At 43.8% G+C, this 24331-nt stretch overlaps 1 protein-coding gene across 2 annotated transcripts in view; it reads right to left on the reverse strand.

Annotated features, from left to right (window-relative positions):
• Positions 1-11776: 11776 nt before the first annotated feature.
• The window catches only part of ARHGEF12 (Rho guanine nucleotide exchange factor 12), an 80570-nt gene continuing 68015 nt past the window's right edge, over positions 11777-24331 (reverse strand). For both annotated transcript variants that reach the window (XM_064470943.1, XM_064470942.1), the window contains 8 exons: positions 23878-23965; positions 22827-22916; positions 22601-22677; positions 22001-22228; positions 19651-20136; positions 17675-17988; positions 16785-16857; positions 11777-16173 (listed from right to left, as the gene is read on the reverse strand). In XM_064470943.1, the coding sequence (XP_064327013.1) occupies positions 16163-16173; positions 16785-16857; positions 17675-17988; positions 19651-20136; positions 22001-22228; positions 22601-22677; positions 22827-22916; positions 23878-23965 (1367 nt within the window). In that variant the 3' untranslated portion in view covers positions 11777-16162. The remainder of the gene's footprint in view (positions 16174-16784; positions 16858-17674; positions 17989-19650; positions 20137-22000; positions 22229-22600; positions 22678-22826; positions 22917-23877; positions 23966-24331) is intronic.

Here is a 24331-nt window from a genome sequence, read left to right on the forward strand (position 1 = left end):
GCGGCGGCGGGCCCCCGGCGGCGGGCGGGGGAACTGCAGGGGGCGGGGGGCGGCGGCCGGGGCACGGCGCCGCGGGAAGAGGGGCTGCGGGGGCCCCCCCGCGGGTGTGCGGGGCAGCGCCGGGCGGGGCGCGGGGGGCCGGGGCGCCGGGCGGCGCTGAGAGGAGGACGGAGCAGGGGGTCGGGGGCAGAGGCAAGGATGGAGGGTAGCGCAGGGCCGGGACGGGGAAAGCTGGGGTGCGGGCGGGGGGGGAGGGAGGGCAGGGGGTCGGGCGTGGAGGGAAGGTAGGGGCTCCAGAACGGAGAGGGGAAGGCTGGCAGAACGGCGGGAGGCTGGGGAAAGAGCGGGGGCAGAAGCCAGGATGGAGAGAGCGAGGGGAGCTGGGATTTAGGGGTGGTTAGGGGCTGAGGAGGGAGGGCGGGCAGGGCGCAGTGGAGCACTGGACCTATTGCTTCTGAAGGCAATCGGTTTTCCTAAGCCCGGACTGAGCACACCTGGGAGGGATAACCGATTTTTGGAAAGGCTGTGCTTTCTCCCCACACATCCCAAATCCTTAACTGCTTTGGGATCCCTACTATTAGCTAAGACCCTGACTCTCCCCGTGTGTCCTCCCTTTCTACATTGCCTGCAAAGGACACAGGGTGAGATACTTTTGCCCACAGCTCCTAAAATCTTCATATTAAATGTTAATCTCCTTCTTGTGCCCTGAACAGTAATGCATGCTGGGCAAGAGACATCACCTAGTGCTGGAAAACTGGCAGGAGTGGGACAGTCAGGACCTGTCCTATAGCACAAGGCTGAGAAATGCGGCACCAGACAGTCAGTTCCCTAGGCAGTGTCCCTGCGGGCTATAATGCTCCAGCCGTTTCTGCTACACTGCAGTTTTGTTTTCCTGTTTGTTTGCTTTTAATAGTGAGAAAAGCAAAGCTTGTAAACCATCAATTAACTGGACCCTTGCATTAGGAGCAATGAACTATTATTTGACAGAAATTCATCTTCTCCTGCTGAGAAGAAATAAGCTGGAGGAAAAGAATCAGCTTCACAGGAGGAAAAAAAAAAAGCATGCCTCTGCTTCAGAGACAAATTACTCATAAGATACATAGGTAACAGGCACAGGGTGCTTTGAGCTCATCCCTTTTACACATCATTTCCCTTAGGACAACAGCTACAAGTCAATTGCTTTGTGAATGATCCCTGTGCCTTTGCACCAGTGACCCTGCCCAACAGGCCATTCCAAGCATTTATTATTCTCAGAATAGAAAAGCATTTCCCTATATCTGGGCTGCATTTGCTTTTAATTTATAGTTGTGGCCCTCAAGGTCCAGATTCACAACCGTCTGGGCTGCAGCTCAGTACTGCAGGGAGCGGTGCTTTCTGCTCGTGTCCGAGGATGGGCAGAGCAGGTGGCGGTGGGCGTTTGGGGGACAGGAACACACAGGTCTGGCTGGCAGAGCTGGGATTGCTTCTGGACCGAGAGCCGCCTCTGTGCAAACTCCAGAAGTGGGAGATAGACTGAGCATACCTCTTACCTCAGCACTGACCACACTGAGCCTGGCAGGGCTTCCTCTGTTTGCCCCTCGCAGGCGCGATCCAGCCAGATGCTGCATCCTCCTCATCACTCCTGCCATCTCCTGCCTTCGGAGGGGTTTGCTTGTGCAACCACACTGCTTTCTTTTAGACATCTTTTGCATAGTACAGGTACATCTCTGCATAGCCCTAAGCCTTTCATGCGATTATTGGAGCCCCAGCCTTGTTGTTGTACTCATAGAAGGTAACTTAAGACCTAGAAAGCTAATACAAGGCCTTTGCCTCAAAATCTCCATGAGCTACCCTCTGGCACAGTATAAATCAGTGCAGGATCACAACAGTTAGGGCACCTTTTTCAGCCAACAGCAGGTGAGAGCTACCTTAAAGAAAGCAATCCAGGCAGTTGTCTGTGGTCTCCAGGGTCCTGGAAGGCAGAAGGCAGATGGGCTGCATGACCCTGCTGTCCAGGCGGGCCGTGCGAAGCCTTCCTTTCACCTCACCTGTGATGGGGAAACCTCCAGTCCAGCATAAGGCAGGAGAACAGCACAGCCATCCCGTGAGTCTTGCAAGACAGAGTGAAGGACAGCATTGCTGAACTCAGTCCTGCTCCCTTTCCCTCTACTTCTTTCCTCCTCCCTTGCTCTTGAAAAAGGCTTTCCTGCTGGGACTCTCACCACTAAGCTTGAGGAAAGATAGCTGGATTCCAATTATTTCCAATTTCATTTGCTCTCTCCAGTTTCTGAGACAGTTATGTTTTATTAAAAACCTTTTGGGATCTTTGTGCTTGAGATAATTCAGCAAGGGAACAAATGGGGTAGAAACCGTCTGTAAATAAATCTTGTTTGGCTTGGAAATAAAAAGGATTCTAACCATGAGAGAGAGGTTTCAAAACTGCCTTCTGATATAAAGCATGTGTAGGTAGAAGAAGGGGAGGCAAGTCCTCCAACTAGTTTTAAAATATTTTGGTCATTTTATGAATGAGGTTATCTGACACAGTTACCTGCAAAAGCAAGGGAGTTTGATGACCTAGAAAATCCTGTTTGTGGAAGGAACTATTGCTGTTGTAAGGACATAAATCCAAAGGTTACAGACAGTTTGGGATCCCGCTTACACGCAGGGGCACAGAAAGCCAGGGAGGCAGCGTCTGTCCCAGGGGCTCAGAAACCTTCAGGGACCCTCTGGGGTGCTCAGGGCAGAGCACTGGTCCCCACTGCACCAGAGAGCCCTGAAAGCTCCTTCCCCGGGAGTCACTGCTAAGGTGCTCCCTAAGGTCGGCAAGGCACAGAGGAGAAACCATATGGTCTTAGAAAACCAGTTAATTGTCCAAAACAGAAGTTCAAAACAATAGTTGTACTATTGCAGGTCCAGCTCAACCCAGACCAAAACGTGCTTTTCCCAGCAGGAGCTTTACTAGCCGTGTCCGTGCAGGGTGTAAGAAAGCCTGCAGTGATGCATACGGATCAGTCTGTCCCTATTTTCACAAACAACAGGCTGTTTGTTCCTTAGAATAATCTAACGTCTTCAGATCCAAACATCTGGGGGAAATAACCACCATCAGTAATCACACTGCTTACCTCATGGTATATTATATATCTAAGCAATTAAATTATCTTTTCCCTCTCAGTTGCACTAAGAGGGGCTCTGATCTTAAATTGACGTGAAGTGGTGTTGTGAATCATTTAAACAACTGCTACATTTATCTTCATAGGTGGCTATATTTCAGCAGAAGAGTAAATAACAGTACCACTGTAAAAAAAAGAGTCAGTCAAATGCATGAAGTACTGAGAGATTTCTGGGGATAAAAGACATTGCAAAAGGCAAGATTTCTCATTTGACTGAAATATAAAAAATAAATCTATTATATGTGTGCCAGATTTTTTCTTCAAGGTTCGTAACAACTTTCTATTGGTAATAGAACATGTCCAAATTAGATAATTTTATAGATAAGAACAGCTCTGAAGGAACTGGTTAGCGGAGCAAGTATCTTGTGGTAGTTACATAAAAAAGCCCATCTAATTACATATATATATTTAGATGGCTCAAAGAAGTTAGTAGGATGAGTTAGATAAATAAGGAACATTTTGTGGAACAGTTTGTTTGCTTTCTTTTTTATGCAAAAGAAAATGTGTGTGAATTTAAGAGCTGAAGTCAGAAATAGCATCTGCGATCCTGACGCAAAATTTGGGGGGATAACTAGTAAACCCGTCGAAAGAGACTGGTCCACGCCCTACGTTGTATAACTCCCTCCCCGAAACGCACACGAAGGTCCAAAGCTTTTCTCTGGGTGAGGATGTGCCCCTGCCAGATAGCTCACGGCAGTGAAATGCAAGAGGTGCATACGTGGCTGCAGGACCCAGGCTACACGAGACAGGAGAAGTGGAGACCACCACTGGCATTCATTGGTCTGTTGTTCTACAGGGATGCAGATTTCCCAGGCGCTCCGGGTGAGAGATGGTGCACCTTGCAGGCCTGTGTCCCGGAGATGTGGAGGCCCTGCCGCCAGTACTGGCGTTGGCTGGCATTGCTAACCTCTGGCCGGCTATTGCTGCAATCACAGTGACTGTTTTCACTTGAAATGCAGTAGGTCCCCGTTCACTGAAATTCCTCGCTAGGCTCCAACAAACAGCTGGGTCCCTCGGTCTCAAGTCCTTTCTAAACCATCTCTTACCTATTGCCTCCATCCGTACGCTTCTGCTTATCCCCAATTTTGAAAGCGACCCATTCCATTAACTACCATTTAATCTGATAATTATATACATATATATGTAATTAGTGCATAACATTTCCAAAAGAGATTGATTACGTACCCTCTCAAGTGCTGTACACACAGAGAGACAATCCTGGAAGATCAGAGCATTTAAATAAGGTTCAAAAAAAAGCATGTGCTGTGCCTTGCCATTTTAATGATGGGAAACAGGGCTGGAGCAATGACACGACTTCAGTAATGTCACACAGGCTTGCGCTGCACATCTCAGAGCTAAACCCAGACCACCTTTACTCATTGCCCTGTGTTTTCACAAGGACATCCATCCTCTTCAGACAGTAATAAATATTGGACCGATTATTTGCAAAGTGTTTACCTTCACTTGCATCTTAGTTTTCCTTGGTTTTTTATGTTCTTTTCCTTGTAATTACTGCCATCAAAGAATGTTTTCTCCTGTATGTATTCCATTCACACACCAAAGGAAAATGAAAGCAGTCATTTAAAAAGGAAAAAAAAATGAACAAAAAAACCCAACCCAGAACCACAAAACCCACCTCTCTTTGAAATGTGGTGAAAGCAAAAGATTAAGAGACTTTCAGGTGAGAAAAAAATTAAGAAAAGGGAATAACGAAGAATGACACTGACTTGAGAGATATCGCCAGCAGGTTGGTCCAAGGAGTGAGGACACAACCCAGAGAGGAGGAGACACCAGTTTAGCTGCTCTGGGCTCTGACGTCGACTGACTCACCCTCCAAAGCCAGGAAGTGCATTGCGCCTTACCCATCTTTGCAATGGATTCAGAGAACTCTAGCTCTGAAGTCTCTGCTCCGGCTGTGACTCACTCTCGGGCAGATTAGTCCACCCTTAAATCACCACCAATTTATAAAGCCTCTGGTCTTGACAGATACAGAGCCACCTTTTCTCTCTCCCATATCCAAAGGAACCGTAGATGCCCCAGACTCTTGTCTCTCAGGTCAAGCCAGTGAATGCTTTTCTGAGCTGAGTTCTGAGCATCCCCTTCTGATTTTTATCATTGGCACAGCGCGTGATATTTCCCAGCACTAATACTTCTAGGGAGAATTAAGAAAGTAAAGCAGAGAAGACAAAGGCTCAGGCTTAGCATGGTGTGTATCAGCGCAGTCACCTGAACAGAAAGATTTAGATCTACTGAGAATCCAACCCCCAAGTCTCTTAAGCAGAGCAGAGTCCTAGAGGAGCAGCCGAAGCAAGGCAGCCACCCCAGCACACGCTTCTCATGCAGACATCTGCGCAGGAACACGTCCCATTGGAGGATCAGGTTTACTGAGAAGACAGAGAAGCCAGGACTGGAGCCTTTCCCTGCTCCTTTGCTAATATTGGCTAAGCTACTATGAGCTCTCCTACATACGTGACTGACAGGGGACATGCACAGCCGCTGCCATTCCAGCTGGGCTGCAGCTGCTACCTGCAACAGCATTAGCAGCATGGAAGAAATACTTGTTTGGTTTGGGTTTTTTTTTTTTCCTAAGGCAAACTGGTACTGTCCTACCTCACATAGCATTTTCTTTTTGCCAACTCCAGACCAGATGCAGAGCCCGTCTTATAGAGACAGACGAGCAATAGCTCAGGAATGACAGGTGTAGTTTTATTATAGCAGAATAAAGAAATTGCAGAGGAAAAAAGATGAGTTCAGTGTAAGATACAATTGAGGCTATTTGACTTCTGCTGCATGTATCCACTAAAATGATGATGATGAATGGGTCAGAGGGACTTTCGAAACATTGTGAACCTGTTTCTTCCAGGACAGAAGTTAATAAAAAAAAAAAAAAAAAGAAAGAAATCCCAGCCAAAAAAAGTCAGCATTTGGAGTTGAAATACTAGGTAAAGGGCATGCACAGCAGAACACAGAACAAACAGATCTATAATCAAGTTCTTGTGTTGAATAGTAAACAAACACCGGAACTGCTGGAGAACAGGGAGGGCATCTCTTCTGCTCAGTGCTGTCTAATTAGACTTCGGAGTTTTAAAAGGAGACAGCAGAATTAGGAGGAGCGGAAACCTCCAGACGGATTTAAAAATGCAACGAAGACCCACAGAGAAGGGTTTAATCTTCTTATCACAAAGGTCAAAGGGAAATAGATGGAGTTATATCAAATACATCTTTATGAAACTAAAGACCATCCTTTCAAACTGGAGCTGACAAGAGGCCAACACAAAGCTTTCTCCTTTCCATGTTAATTCAGAACGGAGATGTTGTTTTAGCACAGAAGGGGGATCTGAACTGAAGTTTCAAGAGACAAAAGGAAGGAAGATGTGCTCATTAATATCCTAGTCTAACAATAACCTCAGATAATACGAATTATAGCAAAACCTCCAGAGAGCTGATAGAAATGCAGATTTACTTTCCCATCCATGGTGTTCCACTTAATACAGTTTATTCAGCAGCACTGAGTAAATATCAACAAGAAGGTTAAAATATTGATCAGGGAAAATACTTCACATGAATAAGCTGCAGACATCTGGAAACAAACAAACTGGTGCAAGAAAGCAGCAGAGATATTTTGGGCATTTATTCTGCCAAAAGCCCAACTGATGATTTGCAGCTGCAGCCTCCCATCTGGTGAGGAAGAAGGGGAGAAATAGATGCTCACTGTCTGAAGAAGGAGGCCCTATCAGTTTTTTTGGTTTGTGATATGGAGAAACGGAGGAGGGATCTGCACAGTCAGCTCGAGCAAGGAATACACTTCTGCCAGAACTATTTCCCAAGAAGTGGTCAGGCCAGTTAATGGGGCTGGATACCAGATTGGAACACCTCCAGTTTTGCAGACTATGTCTGAAGTCTCTCGCGCAGGACTAGCCATATTCTCCTACCTTGTTGCATCTCGCACTTCCCGGGCAGCACTGCTCTGAGCTTCCCAGAGCAGAGCTGAAATTGTGTCAAAACTTTTGGCTGCCTAAGCCTTTCTTTCAGAAGCAATCCTGACCCTCTTTTTTTAAACGACAGATGCCTAAAAAGTTTTGAAGATTTGTTAAGCCAACACCTAACACAGACATGCTCTGGATATCAATCCTATTCTGCAGTGTTACACTCGTGTTTACCACCTAAATGTTGGATCGCACTTAAGGCAAACACATCAAGCTTTCATTTTCTGTGAACAGTGCCCTGTCTGGGTCCAGTTCTCTGGTAATAAATCTACCCTCACGATAATCAAACCAAGTGGCAAAGAATACATGCCAGGAACAGACAACTTCCATTTTATGCCAACCTTTGTAAATACTCTGAGAGAAGAAAAACAATAACAATATACTAAAATCCATTGACCAGTTGATAAAAAGAAAGGGTAGTTTATAGGCAGTCTTCAGGAAATACCCAGGCCACCCTTGCCCAAAGATGTGTCCTAGAAAAAAATGGAATAGCCGTCTTTTGCCATGTGGGGTAGTGGTGGTGGATGGATAGAACTGTCCTCCTAATTGCTCAAAAAGACCCTAGAGTCACTGTGTGTGCAACCAAGAGTGGCAAAAACCTCTAGGTGAACACCACTAGACTTAGGCAAAGACTAGGAGAGACGCTTCACGAAAAAGACCGGGAGGAAGGTGGTATAGGAGATACGTTACAAAGGTAACACTGCTTGCATCTCAGGATCCTGAAAGATGCTGCAACCTCGCTTAGGACTCCAAGCTCTCTGGCCTAGAAATTGGTCTTATAAAGTTTGTGGCACAGCAAAGCCCTCAGTCCCAGCGAGAACTGTCAGGCATCACCATGTAAGATATATTCCTGGACAAGTATTACCAAACACACCGACGTTTCTGGGAGCTATGCTGCATGACCACGATACTTCAAATAACCCAGAAATGACACAAACCCATCTGAAATAAGACTCTCTGAATCCTTTCTTACGTATCCCTTCCCTATCTATGGCAGGCAGCAAGCAGAGGTTAATTCCATGATGGTGGATGTTAAAGAGCCCTAAAAGATGCAGTATGGTTCTCTCCCATCCCTAGGTGGGATTCAAGGGCATAGGCTGCAGGAGAATCACAGAATCAGAAAATAGTTTAGGTTGGAAGAGACTTTTAAGATCATTGAGTCCAAGACACAAAGCAAAATCTGAGCTGTTTATTTTGAATCATTTACTTACAGCAGTGCAGTAAAGGGAACATATAAAATAACATTTAAATAGGCAAAACACAAAAAGCATCATTAGGAAAGCATAATAGAACTCAGATTACCAATTATAATAAAGCAATCTCTCAAGGAGCTTCACATACATGCTGCAGAAAGTGGGGGGAGAGGATCCTAACCACTGAGAAATATACCTGATTTGGTTTCTGGTTTGGTGCTTGCTTTTTTTATTCATTCATCAGCTTGTCTATCAGAAATATGAGTGCAATACTTTCCAGGGAAGTCAAAAGCTAAAGATAAACCTATCACTGAACGATAAGGATGTAAGTAGGAGTGTTGCTCTCCTCGAGGGCAGGAGGGCTCTGCAGTTGCATCTGTACAGGCTGGATCCATGGGCCGAGGCCAGTTGTGTGAGGTTTAACAAGGCCCAGTGCCGGGTCCTGCCCTTGGGTCACCCCAACCCCAGGCAGCGCCCCAGGCCTGGGGCAGAGGGGCTGGGAAGTGCCCGGCGGAGAAGGCCCTGGGGGTGCTGGCTGACAGCCGGCTGGGCATGAGCCAGCAGTGCCCGGGTGGCCAAGGAGGCCACCAGCCCCCGGGCTTGTGTCAGCCCTGGTGTGGCCAGCAGGAGCCGGGCAGGGATGGGGCCCCTGTGCTCGGCCCTGGGGAGGCCCCACCTCGAATGCTGGGCTCAGGTTTGGGCCCCTCGGGACAAGCAGGACCCTGAGGGGCTGGAGCGTGTCCAGAGAAGGGCAGCGGGGCTGGGGCAGGGTCTGGAGCACAAGTGTGCTGGGGGGCGGCTGAGGGAGCTGGGGGGGGTTTAGCCTGGAGAAGAGGGGGCTGAGGGGAGCCCTTCTCGCTCTCTGCAGCTGCCTGAGAGGGGCTGGAGTGAGGGGGGGTTGGTCTCTGCTCCCAAGTCACCAGTGACGAGAGGGAACGGCCTCAGGCTGCGTCAGGGAGGTTTAGATTGGAGATTAGAAAGAATTCCCTCCGCAAATGGGGTGTCAGGGATTGGAACAGGCTGCCCAGGGAAGTGGTTGAGTCGCCATCCCTGGAGATATTCGAAAGACATGCAGATGTGGTGCTTAGGGACATGGCTTAGTGGTGGACCTCTCAGTGTTGGGTTAATGGTTGGACTCGATGATCCTAAAGGTCTTTTCCAACGTAAACAATTCCATGATTCGTGTAAAACATCCTCTGCAAATAATGCGACAGAGCAGAGGCCTTCGTACAAAACTCTCAGCACATATGTTCCCTATTAAAAAATTTGCAAGTTCCTTCAACAGCAAGTTTCAATTTTACTGCTCTTTCAAATTCTATTTGATCCTAGTGGAGGGAAAAATATCCAGCAAAAGAATGGAAATGAAAAGCCTCAAGTGCTTCCATGCGCAGATACACAAAGCAGTATAATACAGCTTCTGTTACGTGACTGTCCCCATAGGCACTCTATCCCACATCTTATAGAGGGGAGGCAAGGGCTGCCAGGCACAAGGGTGAAGTTTCATCTTCTAGAAACTCTACCTTGTTAAAAGAGTAGCCTAGAGAGGGAAAACAGATGTCCTGTTCTGCTGCACACACCACTTCACACATACCCACCGTCTTTGTGAACACTCCAGCGAAGGCAGTCTCAAAACAACTTGCTGGAAGAAACCAAACTTCTTCAAAAGTAGACATTTTAAAACCAAAAGACATATATAAGGAAGAAGATTCACTTTACAGAACACAAACTATCATTTCAGCCCAATGGACTCCAGCTAACATTTGATATAAAGTTGAAGCCTTTTAGCTGAACAGCAAGTACTTGCAGTTATGTTTCAGGGGAAAAATTAGTCCAGCGAGATTTAAACTATAAACATTTGCAAGCTTAGTATCATGTTGAAAGGCTACATATTGACAGTTCCTAACTGTCAAAACAGATTCTGTTTTAAAAATAAGCTTATAAGTTAACCAAATCAACTCATTTAATTGGATAATGGTTCTGGTTGGATTTAAAACTACGGTGCTGGAAACTTAAAAGCAACCCCTACAGCAGGTAAGTGCTGGAGCATGGGAAGACAAAAACTAACTTGAAATGGAAAGCGAAAGTCACTGCTCAGATTTAATCAAAGGTGATCAGATGAGCCAAAGCATTAAAGGTGACAGCTCTGCTGGACTTCTTAAAGCGTTCATTAAATTGCTCTTCTTAGTGACAAAAAAATGAAATATTAGTGAACAAAACAGATTCCAGTGAATGCAATAGGGGGTGTAGCAGCCAAGTAAGGAAATCCACTACAAAGGGCAAAATTCCACTTCCAAATCTCATCTAGCAGTTATAGAAACCAACAGAATGGCCACAGGTGCACCACGAACTGTGTAAAACACAACCAAGGCCTCACTTACCGTGGGGAACCTCCTCAGGTATCATTCTCAGCTTAGGTCAAGCAGCAGATTTGTTTGTTTTCTTGTAGTTGAGGTTTTGTGCTAATTCCTCCTTGCTGGTCAACACTAGAAGGAAGACACAGGGACATCCTTCCCTGTACAGTAAAGATCGCATTTGGCAAGGAACCAAACACCACCACCCTTTAAAAGGCAGCTCCCAAACAAGAACTCTTATGTTGTTTCGTGTGCTTTCTTTTGCCCTGGTTTAGCATGGTACTCATATTAGACACCATACGCAGACACCCTGTTAGATTACAGCCTTTGTATAAGACTGCTGTTGAGACCAACACAACGCAAGGAAGTACAAGTCCAGGATGTGATGGGCACAGAAGCACCGGTTACTTACTAACCTGGAACTTCAGCTATTTCAGGAGGCACTTTTGACTTTAGAAAAAGAGTAGATATTCACTAACTCACTCTGACCTTCACAGATGCTTAAGTACCTTGTCCAAGTTTCTGCAGGTCATAGTACAGTGCCTTCAATATCAGAATGTTTAAGACAATCTTGAATTCAATGAATTCAAATCTTGAGAATTTTTTTCTGGTTTTGTTTGTTTGGTTGGTTTTGTGGGGTTTTGTTGTTGTTGTTTGTTTTTATGTTTGTTTGTTTTTTGTTTTTAATGGGCACAGACCTTTGGAGAAGACACAAACAATTTGACACCTTGCCAGAAGCAGCCCTTTAAACAGAGACTGCCAAGCCTACGGGACCCTTTTACCTCGATGAGACCATGAAAGAAGCATTTTTGCTCACTCCGCCAGTCAGCTGGGCGCAGGCAGTGCCCACCGCAGAGCTCGGCACCGGAGGACATCTCCACTGCTGCTGGCAGGAGGCTCTCGCTCTCTCCTCAAGGAAGAGCGACTAATCAGTAACAACTGTGTTAACTGGGAGAACTGGGGATCCCACATTTGCAACAGCAACAACAGATTCTGAAAGGTCATTCGTACCGAATGAAAGCTTCCTTTGCCGATCAAGACAGTTTGTCCTGCCAAACGCTCCAGGCAATTAAAGCAGAATACCCAGCACACAAAACTTATTTCCTTTAAGCTTATTTAATGATATTTGAAACGCTTAAATTTTCTATTTCCCAGATCCTGAAAACAGAATTTTTTTTAAGTGACCAATATTTAATTCCAGAAACATACAACCTTAACAGCTAAGTCATAAAAGAGCTATTTTACAAACATACATCTGGATAATTAGAACAATAAAGTCTTTTTAGACATTCAGACATGATCAGTAAAAATACAGGATTATTAATAAAGATTTTTTGTGTATTTTTTAAAGAATACTTCCAGATTTTTCTTCTCTTTAAAGTAAATCTCTGTTAAAGAGTACATGATTGTATGTTGTACAAAGAAAATAAAAATACTCTAGTATGAAGAGAGCTCCACAAGACTTAATCCAAAATAAAACAGCAGTGTTTTGGCTGCAGTATCCCTTTTGCAGTACATCTGCTTGTCAGTTGGCACCTTTAGGGGAGGGAGAGGGAATTAAGGGACTTCTTTGGGGAACAGAGGGTGAAAACAATACCAGATACGATCAAGCACTGAGATTATAATCAAGGGCCACCTGCTGAAGCATCAGAACCCTCTTGTAATAATGATGACAGCATCTTTAAACCAGTATATCTAAGTTTTCATAAAACACTGGAAATAGGCACAGTGCTCTCTGAAAGCTGACCAAAACCATCCAGACTTCTTAGCTCTTGAGGTTTACATTCTTCATCCTTCTTTCTGATCCCACCTATAGGATGTTAAAGAAATCTCCCCTCCCTACAGACACAGTATGTTCAGGAAAATAGAGTGATCAAACGCCAGCTTAGCACTTGTTCTTCTATGCTTCTATAGGAGAAGGAAGTTCCCCTTTCCAGAAGTACCCATCCGACTTTTTTGCCTGTCCCTGAACTATATCCCAGCAACAGCAAAAGACAAATCACTTCTCAGAAGGATATGAAGGAATGGTTGCCATACTACATCTTTGTTCCCAAGACAAGAAACCCTTGCTCAGTTGCATTTGGGGAAGAAAGGGGGCGGGGAGCCAAACTAACCAACCTAAAACAAACAAAAACAAACCACTGGGGAGGAGGGGCTGGGGCAAATGAACCAGAGAACATTGTCCTGCTCTGCTATCCAGTCTCAATAAGGGAATGTACAATCAATCACCAACCATAGGCAAATTATGATGCTTCCTTACACTGGAAACTGGAATTTAAAAAAGGATAATCTTATGGCTTCAAGGGGAAAAGAAAGTGAGAATCCTGAATAGTGCGTCTGAGTTCCAGCTCCTTCCCCACAGCAAGATATAGCCTGAGGGCCGCAATAGGGCAGATGGGCTAGAGAGGAAAAAGGAATCCCCCATTATTTCAGGTTACTGCTCTCAGAAGATAACAGATCCGTGACCCCACCATTCTTTTTCTAGAGGAGTAATGCCTATTTGTGAGGATGATCAATGGAGCATAAGAAGGCCAGCTGAAGCAAAAACTAAACAGGACAGGGCACAGTGTGTTATTTATATTGCCCATAAAACTGGGTTCAAATTGGACTGGTCTTCTCCAACGTTCCTTAAAGCCCTCTGTGATCTCCGGGGACTGTCCATTTCACCTAGCACAAAGGCTTCTCTGCCATCATCTTTAGCCTGGAATAAAGTGTGGATGTCTCCCCTTATACTTCTTGAGAGGTGACAGGGGAAGAACTGCACCTGACCTCCCAGGGGATAATGTCCAAGGCAGCATTAGGGGATGGCGGGGAAAATTCTGCATTCCCAGCTTTCTCACTACATCTATTAGAGATGAAACAATGTAGTGGTGGATGATGCTACAACATGTTTACACAAGGTGAAAAAGTCAGAGGCAGCATGGACAGATTTCTCCCCTGTGGCCCTTCCGAACAGCCATACGCTTCTCGAGCAGTACGTTGCTCACCACGAACCTTAAAATTCATGCAGCTTGGAGAAAAGCATTTTATCTTCAGTCATAAGTAAAGAGCATTAAGCACCCAGGCCTTCACAGGTGCCACCTTTGCTGATCTTCCAGCAATCTCTGAGAAGCCAGACTAAGCTCTCTCTAATAAAAGAGGTCAGTGGTGATTTTCCATCAACGATGGAAGCCTGCTAAAAAGCTTTTCGACAGCTATGGTCACAACAACTGCTCCTGTTTCTAGAGCGTGCAGACCCAGGCAAGCATCATGCCAAGTGATGAAGGGGAGTTGGGGAAGAACAAGGGTCCTTTTATTTAAGGGGAAAAAGGGCCTTAAATACCAAGCCGGGCTATAGCCCAGTTCTCTTTCTGGCAGGATCAGGTAGAAGATGCCACTTCAGCATGAGGCAGCATTCCAGTTTGGGAATTTATCAGAGGAAGTCTAAATGTTTATAACCAAAGGAACCGTATGGCTGAAGGTGAGGAGGGGCGATCCCACCCACTAGGAATGGAAGTGCTTGGCTAATACTGACAGTATACTCATACAGGTGCAACAGGACAGGCCTTAGTGGGTCCCAAGGAAGAGGAAGCTCCTGCCAGCCTGGAAGAGAACACTTTGGCTTGTGTTGGCAGTGTAATGCTCCACTGGTGAAAAATTATACTTTGTGCAAGTGGCTTTTAAGACAAGAGAAACTCCTCCCTGCTCTATAAGGGCTCATGGCTCCAACTTTCATATCAGGCCCCAAATCATCCCTGCTCAACCTCTGTCAAATCTTTACACGAACTTATCTCTGGCATATTCCTAACAGGAAGAAAAAGGACTGGTTTATTCCTACATGAGTAGACAAAGGACAGATCTGATTTCTTGCCCATAGTTAAAGAGAAAGTGTTTGTTGTAAAGGAGCAGGGAGTATGGTCTTTTTGCTGACCAAAGACAGATTCTCAGTACTTCACGATGCACGCAGTGATGCAAACAGTGCTGTAGCGGTTCTGACATATTAATGGGATTTACAGGTTGGGCATGCTGTTCAGTTTGGGTTCATCAAATAGTTCAAAACTTGGGAAGAGGGTGCAAAAAAGACTGCTTTACACAATTTCCAGTAGCAGATGTATGTACAGTGTCTGTGATACCAGGAGCAGCTTGAAGCACCCTATGCCAAGCAGGAAATGCCTGTCCTAGGACCAAAAGCAGAGAGGAGGCACAGCCAGCTTAGGCTGTCCAGTGTTAGCTCTGCCAGTAGCCTGATAGTTACCATCTTGTTCCCAGACCAAAAGGAATTCCAACAGCAAAACTGATTAGAACAGGCCTAAGGATGTACTAAAGAGCTGTTTCAGCCTTCTTTGTTTTGCACATCTCTGTTTCAGTGAGAACACATTGGCACAAATAAGTGTAAAAAAAAAAAAAAAGAAAAAACCCAAAACAAAACAAAACCTAACCCAATCCCACCCCCCTAAAAAAACCCCAAAACCCACCCCAAGCCCTCAGCAAGACATACTTTCAGGTACTAAAACTTACTGGCCCTATAATCAGCAGTACCTGTGGCTAACTCAAATGGCAGCCCTTAATCATTCAGTAGTGAATCAGGGGCAGATCTGCCCCACATCTTTGATACACTTCTGGGTTTGCATTTTTTCTTTTTGATCCAGAGAAGAGTTACAAAAGTGCTGCAGGTCCAAGTATTTTTATCACTTTACAAAGGAGACAATGATCAAAGCCAACTAAGTCAAGAAAAAATTAAACCTATCTTTCCCCTCTCCCAGTCTAATCTTGCATGTCAACAAAGGAGACCCCTAATGGGAGCAGGGAGAAAAGAAATTTGCCCATCTCAAGTGCCTGGCTATTTAGTGCATGGAAAAGTCTTGTTACATATGTGGTGACATGAGCAGTTCCCATGCAATTGTTGAATACAGATAGTTCCAGCCACAATTCATCCTAACACCTTCATAAGTAGCTCTTTGCATGGCAGTTTGATCGCCAGCAGGGAGTGCAGAGTCCAGTCCAGTGAAGATACAGCTGCATATAGGCACACCCTCTCCCCTCAGACCTGACTTTTGGTTCAGGAGCAGTGGCAGGCAGGGTGTACTATATGCAGAGGGCTAGAACTGTCACTACCCAATTAAAATAGAACAAAAAAGGCAGATTAAAAAATTAAAATGTGCTTTTGATACACGGAATGAAGTCAAATAAATACATTGATTTTTTTTTTTAAATGTCTAAATACAGTTTTATATCCTACACCCAAAGCTCTGTACATTTGGTTTGGTTTTTCTGTTCTGAAATATTACTTTCTGGTAACAAGGAGAGGAGCAGAGTAGAATAGACTCCCTCACTGACAAGATAGTGCAGATGCCCCACAGGAAAAGCACCCCATGCCCACTTTCCTAGAGTATGGTTCACGTTTGGATGGTCCAAACCCTCTTGTCTCAGAGTCCACAAGGAAGACAGCGGGCATGGTGTCCTGATACTCTTCCTCCAATCTTCAGCCACTCCTAAAAACACGACTAGCTTTTGTCTGAAGGAGGAAAAACAACAAGGAGAAAAAAAGGGTGGTGAGAGAGATGGGGTGCAATGAGAGATGAATGCCTAACGTTTCTGAACACTGACACAAGAGAAAGCATGCTGTGTGAGAGACAGCACACCCATTTAACCTTAAGACCTTTGTTAGCAATTCCAGCAATTATGTCTCTAGGATGCCTAAGGCCAATTTGAAGGGACCCACGGCAACCGCTTTACACAGCATCAGAGACACCCCAGAGAAAGAAAAGACAGACTTGTAATCATTTTACACATTCAAAAATCTTCCTTTGGGACTTTACACCAATCTAGCCTTCTTTGAAAGAGAAGTTGTATATCCCGAGATGCAGGGCTTTGGCAGATAGAGGTGAGCAGCTTGCGAACAGCCCTTTCAAGGGAAGGAACAAGCGCTCCTCTGCACATGAGTCTCAGTGGATTCAACTGACCTTTCTTGGAATCAGCATGGTCTCAGCCCTGTGAGAGCTACTGAAGTAGGTGAAACCTTTTTTTTGTGTGTGTCTGTCTAACAGTAATAATTGACTTTGTGCTGTTTAATATCTGAAGCCAGTGTGACATATGCTACCAATTACAGACAGCCTGGTTGCATACCTGAGTGCTCTCCCGTGGAGGCTGATCCAGCCAGCCCTTGGCGTCGGAGAATGGTGTAGTCTTCTTCAACCTCCTAAAAAACAAAACAAAAAATCCCCCCAAAACTCAAGTGGCTCTTTCTCTATTTACTGAGGGGCTTCTATTTAAAGAGGGCTTCAAATGGGAAAAGAGAAGTTTCACTGCATGTGAGTGGACTGGAACCACCAATGTTGCTACAGTGACCCGCAATGGAACTCAAGTCCCTTATCAGCATCTTTGTCAGGTCTTCCATTTGCATGCAATATTCCACTTCCTTGTCAGTTTTCAGTTAGATTAAAGGCTGGCTACTGACTTAGCACATCAGTGTGCCTCCTAAATCAGGGTGCTATAAACCTTCTACAGCAATGGCTATTATGTACAGAGAATCCCCATTACATACAAAAAGTAATTTTAAATATAGTGAGGCTAAAAAACTCCTTCTTGGTCTACTGCAACTTAGCACCTTCATTCGACATTAGCAGCAGTATGCAACAGATTTGGTAAGTCTTTTAACGCCAGGAATTCATATTCCTTAGGTCAGTGATCCCTTCAAAACTCCACTGTTGCAGACTTGCATCAGTTCTGTCCTGTACTTCAAGAATCTCTCCAAATTCAAATCAAAGCAACAGGCATACCCCCTAGCTCCAGTGGAACTATTTGCTTCTCATAACCCACAACTTAATGCAAGCAAAACAGCACCGATTTTCTGTTTTAAAAAAGTTCTAGAGATAAGAACCAAAGACAAAAAAAAGGCATGGTTACTTCTCTTCCCCCTCAAAATTATTTTCAAGCTCTTTTCAAAAAAACAACCAACCCCAAAACAACCCAAAGAATATGATCACCCAGATACTTCAAACAGAAACATAGTATACCTTTAACTTTTCAAGGTCATCCTCTATCTTCTGAATATACTGCATCATCTGCACACGTGACTCTATAGAAAAGTGAGGGCTTGCTACAAATGAGCAGGACTCTTCCACTCCCCCCCAGCGTGAGGCCATCATCTCCTCAGCAAACGGGGAGCTTCCTCCATCCGACTGGGCGTCCCGTGGGGAAAGTGGCTGCTGCTGTGCAGAGTCCAAAGAGGCGCGGCCACCTGCAGTGTACTGGAGAACTAGGGACGATACCTCCTCGTCTGTGGAGCTCTCCTGTACTGTTCCATATCCGTCAAGGATCAAATAATTTCCTGTTAGGAGAACAGTGTTTTACTAACACCTCCAGCTCAATGATCACCAAGAACCACTGAACTGTAGACAGTTTAAGCGTACTTTAAGACACACAAGTGGTGAGAGGCCCATCTCCTGAGACATTTTAAAATGGGTAAGAAAAAAGCATTTATGAACACCACACAGAATAGTGATTGTATGAGACCAGACTGGTTTGGTTCTGAATTGCGCTTCAGAGATCATGGCTGGTTTTTGGACTGCAGTTTCAGAATTACATGATCAGATGAGCTGGTCACCTACCTTCCTGTTTTTCCAAAATCTGTGTTTCTGTTGTAACATCTGAAAATCCTGCACTTACACTAACGACACCCAACAAATCAGACCGCTAGATTTCTAACCTCCACTAACTAGCTATGGTACCAAGGATGCTTTTAGATGGGCTAGCTTTAAAATTTAGCTTGCTGAAAATTTGTTCGAAGATAAAGCAATTATAAATAGAAATGCTTTCATAACCTGCACCTAGCAATAGGATTATATTAAATAATTTCTTTACAGTATTACAGCAAAGCTAGTATGTGAAGTCAGAATTGACTAAAACCAGGTCAATCTAATTTTCATGTCCCTGCACAGTTAGGAAGGTAAACAGTGTAAAAAGTGACAAATAAATTAGATGCTTCAAGTTGTTGGCACAGGTTTAATAATTTAAAATGTCTCAGTAATTCAGGGAAAGAAAAAGTATTTTCAATATGTAGTTGGAAGGCAGCAGTCACAAATTGGCTTATTCACATTGCTAGAACTCAATTTTTAAATATAAGCATATTCACGGATAAGAGATTTCAAGACTAATATTCATATAGAAACTACCTACTAGTAGCTACTTCTACAACACGCATGAGATAAATCTCAATTTGTGTGCTAAATTTAGTGCAGTGTCACCATGTCAGCTGATCAAAATCACAGGACCTTCCAAACACAAAGCGCGCCAAGTCCCATGAAAGTGCTCACAGCTGCTGTCTTGGAGCTAGTTTGCTGAGTTAACAGCTCTACAACCTTCTTGAAGGCTAGAACAGATATACTTCAAGATGCTGCTCAGGTAACTGCCAAACATATGTAGCAATAACAATAATAACAAAATTAATAAGCTTTTAAGAGCTTCAGACCGGGGTAAGGTTGCAAGAGGCAATTAACAGTACAAAGCTGAACTGTAAGTTTCTTTTCTGTGGCTTGATCAGGAGAAGTCAACAGAGGATCTACAAAACAGCATGAGTCATGGGGGCTCTGTGTGTACAGAGTAAGGAAGTGCTTCGCCTTCAGGGAAAATGTTTTCCCTACAGGTCCCAGCAGTCAGTTGAGAGAGAAACTGGTGCAGTGACAACCAAAATCAAGAGCTTGCATTGTGCCCCTCCCTTTGTAATTACAGTCTGTCACAGTGTATTAACCCCACAGTATTTCAGCTTCTGCTTTCATGAAATAGATAATTCATTAGGTACATGTTTGCACAGCCTTTTTCAGGGCTAAAATGACTGTCAAGGACTGAGCGTTCACTTTAAATATCCTCTATCATATAAGCAAGAGAGGAAAACACTGATTTTCTTCAGTATCTTCTATTTAAAACTGAACTCAAGTCTCTAATACCAAATCTGGACAGACTATCACGCAATAAATAAATGAAATATGGTCACCTGAGATCCGTATTTGCACATCATCTTCCTCCTTCCTTTCCATTAGTTCACTTTCAGATGGATTTTCATCACTGTGAGCTTCTCGTGCATCAAAAAAATGCTCCCCACTTTCATCAGCACCCACCCCTTCCAGCTCTGTGGTAGACATCTCCAGATTCATACTCATGTGGTCTATTGCTAAGTTACTACTTGACCTGGGGTCTCTCACTATCAGCTGCATGGCATCCCCTGCTGCTGGCGATTCAGCTGAAGTCCGGAGGCCATAACTAGCTGTGGACTCATTAGTTCCGGTTCTTGGAAGCATTCTGTATGTTCCAGGCTGGTGAAATTTGTTATTGTCAGAGTGCTGTAGTCCAGGCTCACTTCCACTCTCCGTTTGGGCTTCTTGAGAAACGGTCCTAAACCTGGGAAAGCGCTGCCGGTCTTCAAGGATCCCCTTCTCAGAAAAGCCAAGCTGCTGTACCAACAATTGTTTCAGCAAGCCCACTGCAAGTAGAGATAACGTTCACAAGGCTTCACAGACCATAATCTCTCTAACAGTGATTAAACTAGACGTAAAGGCCACCCTTTCAAAAAGGTATATCTCATGGCAGCCAGCCCTCTTGTTGCTCTTGGTAAGAAAAACAGGGATAAAAATAAATATATGAGTTCTGAAGCCTTGCTCCACATTTTACCTTACAAGCGAGAGCAAACATGCCACTACAAGTTCCATCTTGCTTATGGGAAAAACAGAGAGATCATCCACTGAAATTACCCAGCAAGCGAGTTGGAGCGCAGGTATGTGCCCAGGTTTTACCCATGCCCTCAAATGAACTAAAAACTATGGCCGTAACAGGGGATTCCCACCTGAGAAACAAGCATATTGAGAACATTCCACTCAACTTTGAAATGATGGATCAAAAAAGAATTGAAGACATATTTCCCCTAAAATTTCATGCAAATTTATGCTTGTTTGAACTTCAACCCACATTCCCTTAGCTCTCAAATTATCCCAACCAAACACTTCATAATAAGGACACATTGTTCAAAACAAAAATATGATACTGTCAAGCCATAAGAACACTGTTCATTCTCACCATACAGTGCTCATGTAACTCCCAATATAGGCTATGATTTCATACAGCAGAACAGTCACTCATCTAAGTGGAAGGCTCTTGTCAAAATGTGAGTGACCCACTGCTGCTGTTAGAGGGCTGCTCTTTTAAGTCTGAATAGTCATGAGATGCTAAGTCACCAATACTATCTTTACATACCCCACAGACTAAGATTATCTTATCACTTGTCTCTGCAAACAAGTACCAAGAATATCTGTACAGCATTCAGAATTAGAAAAGGACTTTGAATCCTGTAAGAAGGAGAAGCATAAATGGATCAAAACATCCAAGATAAACTATTAGACTACAGAGAACTGTCATTACTTGTATGGAGAGATGGAAGGTCGAATTTGGGACAACGATATGAATGCTCTGCATTTTGGGAAAAGCAAACGACCCACAGAGAAGCAATACAGACCGTTCCCTCGAAGTACAATTAAGGGACTTCATGTCCCTTTCAGAGTTGCCAGGAAGAGATATATGGATTAATCAATTAATTCAAATTTTAGGAAGTTATATTTAGGAACTGCACTGCTAGATCTGATCAAGGAAGTTGCATAGTCCTGCGTTCTTCCTCTGAAAGGAGGTATACCGGAAAACAGAGGAAGTGATTAAAATCTTCTGTAAACAATTTTATAGAATCTGTCCATCAGGAAAATTTCTTCTCAACACACACAAGTGTTCGCCTAATTATATCCAACCAAGTCTACAGAAAATTTGAACCTAGACTTTGTCAAGCTCTCAGACATCCAATCTTGTTTGCAGGATTTTACAAAAAAATATGCAAAATCATACTCTGCAGCTCATGCAACCTCTCCTATTCTGCTCCAGTGCTACAAAAACAAGTCCACAGGCTAAAAACCGCATTGTCTTTTAAAAAACTGCTGACTAGCAATGGTACAGCACCGCACAAAGTTCTGCAATATAATATTGTCATCAAAGCACTTCATGGACAGTAAGCAACAATTCACTACCACCATCATTTTATACAAGGAAAAACCACAGAAAAACAGTGAGATGCCCAAAGCCAAGGAAAGGGACAGTATATGAGTCCAGAACTTAGAATTCCTTGCTGTCAGATCAATTTTGTTTTGCTACGCTGTGATCTACAGCACAGAGAGAATTTATATTAAACAGAAATGGGCTTTAGCTTTAATTTTAGCTCACTGATTTAGAAGGTTGATGATTTAGATGGCTGACCTAACAATTTCCACCTCCAAACCACATCCCACCAGACACTGCCCACAGATACTTACAGTTCCTTAATGCATCCAGTGCCCACTGCCCTTCGGATACTGATGGTAAACTGGTGGTTGTGTGTTCATAGCATGCAGAAGAATCTTTAAGTGTCAGGTCTGCCTGCTGCACTTTATCAAACTGTCTTTCTGACACAAGAAGACTTTCTACCTTGGACTTTTCAGACATGATGGGCGAAGACGACTGAGCATTTAGTATTAATGGAGATTCGAGGCCCAAATCTTTATCTAGTAAAGAGAAAACATACATTCAGGTTAAACTGATATGGTTTATTTATATAATAAGCGATAGACTACAGGAAATTAAGCTTCACACAGGAATCTCTGAAACTGCTAAAAAATACCAAGCCTATGCTCAAGAACTGTAGAAGGCCAGTTCTCTCCAGGGGAAAAAAGAATCCCACCAATTCTTAAGACAGATGTAAGAGGTACATTTCCAAGAGGTTCAATATCACTTCCCTACATGCTTGTGAAGAAATAATTCCTTTCCAGAAAATGTCAAAGCTACCAAAAGACCCCCAAGACACAAGGAATATGGCATGGCGCATCACGCTCCATGTAGCCATCTACTGATGCCAATTACCTGGACCACTGTTTTACCTGGACTCTGTAGACTACTGGCAGGAATGTCATGCTGCTCTTTGAGCTTCTGCTGCTCCTCTTCTTCACGCTCTTCTCTGCAGGGAGGAAAGAATGAGCATATTCTTTTAGTCACGTATCTGAATCACTGCCTGAGAATCTGTGCTTTGGCAGGCAATCTCTGAGCAGAAGAAGGGGTACTGGAGAAAGGAAAACCAGCCTTCTTCCTCCAGCTACTTTTACTTACTCGCCAGGTCCTGACTGTGGTAATGGAATCACTCTTCTGGTACTGCCCATTTTTACAGTCCCTGCCATCTGAGCTATAAGGTCCTGCCATCTGCAGTAGAAACATCAAATAAAAACATGCAAGACACGAAGCACAATAAATACTTCTCTATTTAACACCTCTTAAATCCAACTAATATTATTATGGCTTTTCTTATCAACAGATATTTTTTTTTTAAATTCTGTTATATTCAGTTCCTCAGTAATACCTTGCAGCCACAAGTGAAGCACCACAGCGTAATGCTCACCTCACCAGGATACTCTTCAGCAGAAGGAAATGAATGACAGAACCTTAGCAGTTGTCAGGAGAGGCAGTTATTTTATATAAAAATAGATACAGAAGCATTAAGTAACATTTCACATATTACTGAAGAGTTTCAAATGTGACACACTAGAAGAGTTGCTATGTATCATACAAATAATTCTGTGTCCTGCTTACATTTAGAAGAAAAACATTTCTACCAAAGAGGGAAAAAAAGCGTTTAGCTAGGGAATCCAGTTCATGCATTGGAGTGGTTATCATGCTAGTATCCAAGTCTGCAAGGCTAACTGGTTCTGCATGAAGACACAGGATTATTTCAGTTACTTATCTGGCAGTCAATCACATAAGACCAGAATGGCAAGGGTAACGAAAAGCATTTCTGAGGTCAGAAAAGGGGTTTGAGTAAGCCAGACAACAAGCAACAACAACAACAGAATCACTGAGTGTATATATGGTGTGGTTTTTTTAATATATGTGTGTGTATATATAGGTACACATATATGTACACACACACACATTCACTAACATGTGCATATATCATCTCCCTGCTTTTTCTAAGCTGGATACTTCCCTTGGATACTGCCCTTGGATACTTCCTACAGAGGCCAACATAGCTATGTTTACAGCTACGCTTAGAGAAGAAACGCAGGTAATTCAGAGACACCTGCACAGTTACTTCAGGTAAGCAGATGTAAAAGATCCCTCAAGAACAAAAAATCAAGCAGCAGGTGGAGCTGAACCAATTACTTACACATTCTTTTCTGAAACAGTCTGTGCCACCAGTTCATAAATATGAGCGCCATTTTCTGACATGGAGATGACGAAGAAAGCTTTGTTATCTGAAGCAACACAGGGAGGGAAGAATTTAGCTGGATGCCTTGTCCCACACAGCTTTCTGAAAATTCCTAAAACTGGGCATAACTCCAACCGGAAGCAATGAACGAAGAGTTCATGAGATAACCCTCCAACGCTATAATACACAAACAGTGATCTTTCCCTATCTCTGAAATTTGTCTATTAGTCCTGAAAGAAAAGACCCATTACCGCCCAAACCATTTTGAAACAGATTTATTTCTCCTCTTTTCCCTCCTAATAATTTCTAGGGTACCTTTCATCTAATACAATCAGAGTACTTTAATTTAGAAGGCTATTTAAAACTCAAGCCATGCCTATTACTGATGCAAAGAAGTTAAACAGCTCATACA

The sequence above is a fragment of the Phalacrocorax carbo genome, chromosome 21 (genome assembly GCF_963921805.1).
Source record: "Phalacrocorax carbo chromosome 21, bPhaCar2.1, whole genome shotgun sequence".
NCBI classification, from domain to species: Eukaryota; Metazoa; Chordata; class Aves; order Suliformes; family Phalacrocoracidae; genus Phalacrocorax; species Phalacrocorax carbo.